Source organism: Genypterus blacodes, unplaced genomic scaffold, assembly GCF_046128005.1.
Source record: "Genypterus blacodes isolate CSIRO-AG114 ecotype Tasmania unplaced genomic scaffold, CSIRO-AGI_Gbla_v1 ptg000073l_1, whole genome shotgun sequence".
Classification (NCBI taxonomy): domain Eukaryota; kingdom Metazoa; phylum Chordata; class Actinopteri; order Ophidiiformes; family Ophidiidae; genus Genypterus; species Genypterus blacodes.
The window spans coordinates 3,109,755-3,117,906 of record NW_027466883.1 but is presented as its reverse complement, the minus strand read 5'-3'; the positions used below and the strand labels follow the sequence as shown (position 1 = coordinate 3,117,906).

The following is an 8,152-nucleotide window of genomic DNA, read 5'->3' as shown; positions in this document are numbered from 1 at the left end:
TGTAAAACAGCAGCAGGCCAGCGTCCAGATGAGGATGGTGATGAGAGTCATGGTGTTTGTGCTTTCTGCTGTGTTCACTCACAGATCTGAGTCCTGCAGTGTTGAACTCACACCACTATAAAGCTTCTCAGTTCACTGGAGGATCAGCTGATGATGCAAAGCCTCCTCTCTATGGAAATGATTTCTCTGCTCTCCACACACTGAAGGCAACGTGGGACACAAACCCAGGAGGGAAAACAGCTTGGATTGACACTTTCTCACCTTATTGGGATGGAAAATATATTTACATGAGACATGCAGGTGAAGATTTACAACTCTTGGATTAAAATGGTGAACACTGTGGTTTGTAGGATTCATCTGTTTCTCTGCTTTATTTTCTTTACAGGGTTTTAACATTTTTGTTTTATGGCTGATTATTTCTTAATTTGTTTCCTAATTAATAACAATAATTATGTTCATATTATCTAAAATGATGTATAGTTGTAATTGAAATGTGAATTGATAATAGGGGAGCTGTAACTGTTTGTTTCTCACTGAAAGAAAACTAAAGTAAAAAGCCCCAAAAAAGTATTTTAATTATTAAAAAAATCAATATATACTGATCAGAAAAGGTAACATCAGTAATCTTGAAAGTATTTCAGTCTTCTTCTAAAGATCAGTCATGTTTCATAGTAAAGCTGCTTGTTCAAAGTGCAGGAGGTTTTTGTACGGCCACTTAATGAGTTTGTATCACTGTGGTTGACTTTTGGTGGAGGAACCAAACTCATCGTTGACTGTAAGTACCAGAGATTTATACTTTATACAACATAGAGTTTATCATTTTTATACCAAGCTTAGTTCAGAGTGTGATGAAGTAAAAATAAATGTTTTACCAATGAAACATTTTTACCAAGTTTTGGTTTTCACCATGAAGTACTGATCATGAAGGTGGAGAAGAAATGTGAGGTTACGTTTAACGTTCTCTCAGATGATATTAAAGTGAGACATTTGATATGGAAACATGAATTTATGAAACTATTTAAAGGAAGTTTTAGTTTCATATCTATTTTACATGTCCTTTTTTAATACACTAAAAATGTTCATTTTCAAAATGTAATGATTGAATTGTGTTGAATTGTGTTAATTCATATAGATTCAAATGTTGAGTTAATTCCTGTCAAACACATTTGTGACTTTATAAGTAAATTAAGTTTAACTTGGACTTTGTGTTCATGGTTCATTAGTTTAACATGAACTGAACAGGAAGTGAAAGAGACAGACGACTTAAGTTTCCACTGTATTTAAACACACACACGCTCAAGCAGACACTCAAGTGTTTTGCGCCAAAGATATAATAAATTTAAGTTAGTAAATTATTGCGCAGAAACAAAGATTTTTTTTTAAATACCGTCAATAATTTATTTGTAGTATTAGTATTTATTTCCTCTCCTCTCCTCTCCTCAGTGGGTGTGTTGCAGCCCACCCTGACCCTCCTCCCCCCCTCTACAGAGGAGCTGCAGCAGGGCAGTGCCACCCTGGTGTGTGTGGGCAGCGGGGGCTTCCCACCAACCTGGAGGCTGGGCTGGAAGGTCGGGGGCACCAGCAGCTCCGAGGGGGTGTCAGACAGCCTGGAGGTCCTGGGGAGGGACGGCTCCTACAGCTGGAGCAGCACCCTGAGCCTTGGTGCAGACCAGTGGAGAAAGGCGGGCTCAGTGAGCTGTGAAGCCAGTCTGACTGGTCAGAGCCCTGTCACTCAAACCCTGGACCCTGACCACTGCTCACAGTAGATTTGGATCAACACTTTCTGTTTACAAATGCTGTTTCTTGTGTGTTAGAGAGCTGCAGGAGGCTGCAGATATCCTCTGTTCAGCTGTTTGAGCAAGTTCCCAAAAGGAACACTGTTGATGTTTGTTGCTTTCCATAGCTGCTTTTCTTCATACTGAGCTTTATATTCATCATATTCTCTTCTCATTATTGCTAATCTGATATAGATTTCCTCTTCATTGGAAATGTAACTCTAAATAATTGCTGATATTTGAAATAAAATGATCAATTCTCATGAGTTCCTGTATATTTTTGTGATGTTTTCACCACAACAAACTCCATTTCCATCAGAATCCAATTCTGAAGAGTTTTAATGCCTAGTAGGTTTTCGCCCCCACAAGGAATCTACATTGGTAGTTGGTGCAATCACCATATCAAGAGCAAGAAAAAGAGTACATCTAAAAACAAAACATACAATGTTTTGTACAGACAAGATGAATACAATTAACAATTATACAGCTGAATGTGTCTATGGAGAGTGGAGTATGGAGTGTGTACACTGTGGCTATGAGTGTACATATAAGTAGATCATACCAACATCACACCTGATCTTTATGATCACTCTTCCCTCAGTATCACAGTCAGGTTGAGTTTGTTTAATGGTACAAGTTATATTACCATGATCTCTCCTTTAAAAATAATTCACCCCTGAGTCGAAAATTAATCAATGTGGTTGTTGCAATAGATTTGTTTACTGCTCAAACAAATAAATTAACTGAAGAAGTTTCTAGCCCTTTTGCTATATTCTAGCACCAGTTAAGGCTTCATCTATACTTCAGAAATATTCAGTTTTAATCAGGGGCGACATCAAAATGTGAACGTTGAAAGGAAACTTCTGCTTGGTGGCACTTGTGTGGATCCACAGTGATGTGTTCAGTGAACCACAGATCCTCATCACAGACTCTTCCACTAAACTTCTGGAATTTCCAATGCACTGTGTGAAACAGAGAAGAGAAGAGAGCTGAGGTGGAGAGAACACTGATCCAGAGAGAATTTGTTTTAAATATGATCATGATTCTCTGTCATTACAAACTGTCAGAGACCTTAACTCACTTTTCCTCAGTGGATATATTAGCTGAACGTTGAAACAGGTTTACACTAGACAATATCTAAGACAACATGAAATAAAAATGACACAAACAGAAAAACACAACCATCCTGGTTCTATTTATAAAACTTTACAATGGAATTATCATGACCTCAGGTACGACCTGTCTGAATGAGTCATTGAGTCTTAGTCTATGCAAGTCATCAATGCCAAATCAAAAGCCTTCTTTCCATGCACACAAAGGCTCTGGAAATTCCATTGAAATGATCCCAATTCAACCCCTCAAATTTGCGGAGTCAGGTTCCCATTTAGAAATAGTTTGCACTAAATCCTGACACACACATTATGATCCTTTAGCTGTGGTCCTGGATTAAATGATCACAGTCCTAACTATGGTATGATAACATATTAAACATAGAAATACATCATAAAAAGAAAAACTTTACATCTATTTTAACATATCATATTTGTTTTGTGAGAGTTGAAGATACTTTGGAAAGACCAAATCTCTGCCCCCATTAAATCCTCCATCTGTCCCCAAGATCAGGCCCTCAGTGTCTCTGCTCCACCAAAAGCTGCAGAGTAATGTGAGTAACTAAGGCTGGCAAACATCAGATTCAGAATCAGAATCAGAATCAGAACCAGAACCAGAATTTCTTTATTTGCCAATTAAGTTTACACTCAAAAGGAATTTGCTCTGGTCCTTGGTGCGTTCAACACATAAAACAAAAAACAACATTTAAAACAACAACTGAGCAAATAATAAATTAAATACACATGAAGTTAGTTAGTTAGTTAAGTTAAACAAAGTTAAACATGCAAAGGTACAATGGTTATTAAATGGTCAGTGGAAGACCTGGGCCTTGTTGATGAGGCCCACTGCAGAGGGAAAGAATCAGAATTTGTGGCGTGAGGTTTTGGTCCTGATGGACCTCAGCCTCCTGCCAGAGGGGAGGGTAGCAAACAGTTTGTGACCAGGGTGGGAGGGGTTGGACACAATCTTGCCCGCCCGCGTCAGGGTCCGGCAGACATGCAGTTCCTGGAGGGGCGGCAGGTTGCAGCCAATCATCTTCTTTGCACAGTGTATGATACGCTGCAGCCTGCTCTTGTCCTTGGCAGTGGCTGCAGCAAACCTACTGATGGTGATGGAGGAGGTGAGGATGGACTCAATGATGGCAGAGTAGAAGTGTACCATCATCGTCTATGGCAGGCTGAACTTCTTCATCTGCCGCAGGAAGAATATCCTCTGCTGGGCTTTTTTGGTGAGGGAGCTGATGTTGAGCTCCCACTTGAGGTCCTGGGAGATGATGGATGCCAGGAATCGAAAAGACTCCACAGTGTCAACTGGGGAGTTACAAAGAGTGATGGGGGCAGTGGGGCTGCATTCAGTCAGAAATCCACGACCATCTCCTTTGTTTTCAGAGCATTAAGCTCCAGATTGTTCTGCCAGCAACAATTCACCAGAAGGTCAATCTCCCCCCTGTAGGCGGACTCGTCCCCATCAGAGATGAGTCCAATGATGGTGGTGTCGTCCGCGAACTTCAGGAGCAGGACCAACTGATGACTGGAGGTGAAGTCATTGGTGTACAAGGAGAAGAGCAGAAAAGAAAGAACGCAGCCCTGAGGGGAACCGGTGCAGATGGTGCGTGAGTCCGAGACGTGTTTCCCCAGCTTCACATGCTGCTTCCTGTCAGTCAGGAAATCGGTGATCCATCTGCAGGTGGAGTTGGGCACGTGAAGCTGGGAGAGCTTGTCCTGCAGCAGTGACGGGATGATGGTGTTGAAGGCAGAGCTGAAGTCCACATGGAAACTGTGTATTTGACTTCTTTCTCATGTTTGGTCTGTAACTTGTGTGAATGGCTGTATACTCATCACCTCATCCTGAGTCACAAGTGATTGAAGTTAAGTGAGTTCCTGATAAGCTGATCAGCTGTGTGAGTGTGTTCTCCTGTGACCTCTGACCCTTGGGCTATCAGCAGAAATCTCAAGCATCTGAACATTTAACCTGAACTATTTACCCTTGAAGTCTGCTTACATTATACATGTGTGGAGTCCTTTGAATGTATCTGTACTTTACTCAAGTGTGTCCATTTTGGGATACTTTTTACTGTTACTCCACTACATTTCAAACTAACATATCCTACTTTTGACTCCAATGTGAGTTTCTGTACTTAACACAAGTACAGGATTTGTGTACTTTGTCCACCACAGTCGATCACAGTCTAAAGCTCTCTAAAGAGTTAAAGGCTGATCATGGGGATAGTTGTAATGAGAGGAGGAAGACCAGGGGAAGTTATTGAGTATTTCAGAGTGAACTTAACTCAAACTCTACCAGGATGTGTCTGTAGACCTCATATCCTGTATATTAGAGTGAAAAAAACAATATGCGCCTGTGTCACCTCAGGTACGACCTGTCTGAAAGAGCATTGAGTCTTTGTCTAAACAAGTGTGTGTCATCAATGCCAAATCAATGGTAGGAGAATCATATTTTCTCTCTTCTGTATCTCTTCTCTCTTCAATATATAAAGAAAACATATTTTCTCCGTTCCTTTGAGAATGTAATTTAAAACACATTGTCCAAAGATCATATGAATATTTCATTATATCTACATAAGTGTAACATGTTGTGCTTGGTGAGGTTTGTGTTCAGCTCTGTGTTCAGTGGTCTGTGTCAGAGTTTCTTCTCCTTCAGCAGCTGCAGTGGCTTCCTGCTGTAACAGCTCAGAGTCTCTGCAGTCTGACTGAGGGAGGTTTTTGTACCACCAGAAATCACTGTGTGAACACCCAGACACTGTTTGGGTAGTGGAGACTCTGACAGTAGTAAACTGCTGCATCTTCAGCCTGAACTCCACTGATGGTCAAAGTGAAGTCAGTGCTGCTTCCACTGCCACTAAACCGAGCTGGAGTGTCTGACTCTCGTGTGCTCGCTGTTCTTATTAGGAGCTTTGGAGTCAGACCAGACTTCTGTTGGTACCAGTGCATATAGCTACCACTGTGAACAGCTTGGTTTGTGTTACAGCTCAGAGTGACAGTGGATCCTGGAGTAAATGTCTTGTAATTAATAACAATAATTATGTTCAAATTATCTAAAATTATGTATTTTAATAATTAAATTGTAAATTGATAATAAGGAAGCTGTAACTGTTTGTTTCTCACTAAAAGAAAACTAAAGCAAAATTCAAAAAAAATATTTAGATCATTAAAAAAAATAAATAAATATACACTGATCAGAAATGGTAACATCAGCAATCTTGAAAGTATTTCAGTCTTCTTCTAAAGATCAGTCATGTTTCATAGTAAAGCTGCTTGTTCAAAGTGCAGGAGGTTTTTGTACGGCCACTTAATGAGTTTGTATCACTGTGGTGGACTTTTGGTGGAGGAACCAAACTCATCGTTGACCGTAAGTACCAGAGATTTATACTTTATACAACATATAGTTTATCATTTTTATACCAAGCTTAGTTCAGAGTGTGATGAAGTAAAAATTATTTTTTTAACAATGAAACATTTTTACCAAGTTTTGGTCTTCACCATGAAGTACTGATCATGAAGGTGGAGAAGAAATGTGAGGTTACGTTAAACGTTCTCTCAGATGATATTAAAGTGAGACATTTGATATGAAAACATGAATTTATGAAACTATTTGAAGGAAGTTTTACTTTTATATCTATTTTTCCTGTACAGATTGACTCAACCAGAGTGTTCATTTGTTCAAAATGTAATTATTTCATTGTGTTGAATTGTGTATATTGATATAGACTTTAGATTCAAATGTTGAGTTAATTCCTGTCAAACACATTTGTGACTTTATAAGTGAATTCAGTTTTACTTGGACTTTGTGTTCATGGTTCATTAGTTTAACATGAACTGAACAGGAAGTGAAAGAGACAGCAGCTGAAGTTTACACACACACACACACACACACACACACACTTGAGTGTTTTGCGCCCAATATATAACGAATATAAATTGGAAAATATGAAGCAGAAACAAACATTTTAAAAATAACAATCAACATGTTTTGATTTCACCAGAAAATTGTTTATTAACATCATGTGGCTGAAGGTCTAATAGTGAGAGATTTCCTCTGCTCTCCTCTCCTCTCCTCTCCTCTCCTCTCCTCTCCTCTCCTCTCCTCTCCTCTCCTCTCCTCTCCCCAGTGGGTGTGGTGCAGCCCACCCTGACCCTCCTCCCCCCCTCCACAGAGGAGCTGCAGCAGGGCAGTGCCACCCTGGTGTGTGTGGCCAGCGGGGGCTTCCCACCGACCTGGAGGCTGGGCTGGAAGGTGGGGGGCACCAGCAGCTCCTCAGTGGTGTCAGACAGCCTGGAGGTCCTGGGGAGGGACGGCTACTACAGCTGGAGCAGCACCCTGAGCCTGGGTGCAGACCAGTGGAGGAAGGCGGGCTCAGTGAGCTGTGAGGCCAGTCTGACTGGTCAGAGTCCTGTCACTCAAACCCTGGACCCTGACCACTGCTCACAGTAGATTTGGATCAACACTTTCTGCTTACAAATGCTGTTTCTTGTGTGTTAGAGAGCTGCAGGAGGCTGCAGATATCCTCTGTTCAGCTGTTTGAGCAAGTTCCCAAAATGAACACTGTTGATGTTTGTTGCTTTCCATAGCTGCTTTTCTTCATACTGAGCTTTATATTCATCATATTCTCTTCTCATTATTTTTAATCTGATATTGATTTCCTCTTTCATCAAAATGTAACACAAAAAATTGCTGATATTTGAAATAAAACTATCAATTCTCATGAGTTCCTGTATATTTTTGTTATGTTTTCACCACAACAAACTCCATTTCCATCAGAATCCAAATCAGAAGAGTTTTATTGCCAAGTTGGTTTTCACCCACAAGGAATTTGCATTGGTAGTTGGAGCAATCACCATATCAAGAGCAAGAAAAAGAGTAAATCTAGAAATAAAACAGACAATGTTATATACAGAAAATATAAATACAATTAACAATTATACAGCTGAATGTGTCTATGGAGAGTGGAGTAGACACAGTAGACAGTAGAGTCTCTTTTAAAAATAATTCACTCCTGAGCCGACAGTTTAATCAATGTGGTTGTTGCAATAGATTTTTTTGCTGCTCATATAAATAAATTAACTGAAGAAGTTTCTAGCCCTTTTGCTATATTCTAGCACCAGTTAAGGCTTCATCTATACTTCAGATATATTCAGTTTTAATCAGGGGCGACATCAAAATGTGAACGTTGAAAGGAAAGTTCTGCTTGATGGCACTTGTGTGGATCCACAGTGATGTGTTCAGTGAACCACAGATCCTCATCACAGACT

The 8,152-nt window shown here is 40.1% G+C and overlaps 1 protein-coding gene and 1 gene segment (V, D, J or C); both read left to right on the top strand.

Annotated features, from left to right (window-relative positions):
• Positions 1-675: 675 nt before the first annotated feature.
• LOC143006111 (Ig lambda-2 chain C region-like) lies at positions 676-2,041 on the top strand (the record flags this gene model as incomplete). The annotated part of the segment is given in 2 exon segments: positions 676-775; positions 1,444-2,041. Coding segments are annotated over 2 exon segments (423 nt in total), but the record flags the coding sequence as incomplete, so codon positions are not given.
• Positions 2,042-3,881: 1,840 nt separating this feature from the next.
• Positions 3,882-7,352, top strand: LOC143006110 (immunoglobulin lambda-like polypeptide 5). The gene is made up of 4 exons (XM_076157439.1): positions 3,882-4,005; positions 5,792-5,876; positions 6,154-6,251; positions 7,012-7,352. Exons 1-4 carry the CDS (start codon positions 3,882-3,884, stop codon positions 7,332-7,334), a joined length of 630 nt encoding a protein of 209 aa, XP_076013554.1. The 3' UTR covers positions 7,335-7,352.
• The last annotated feature ends 800 nt before the right edge of the window (positions 7,353-8,152 follow it).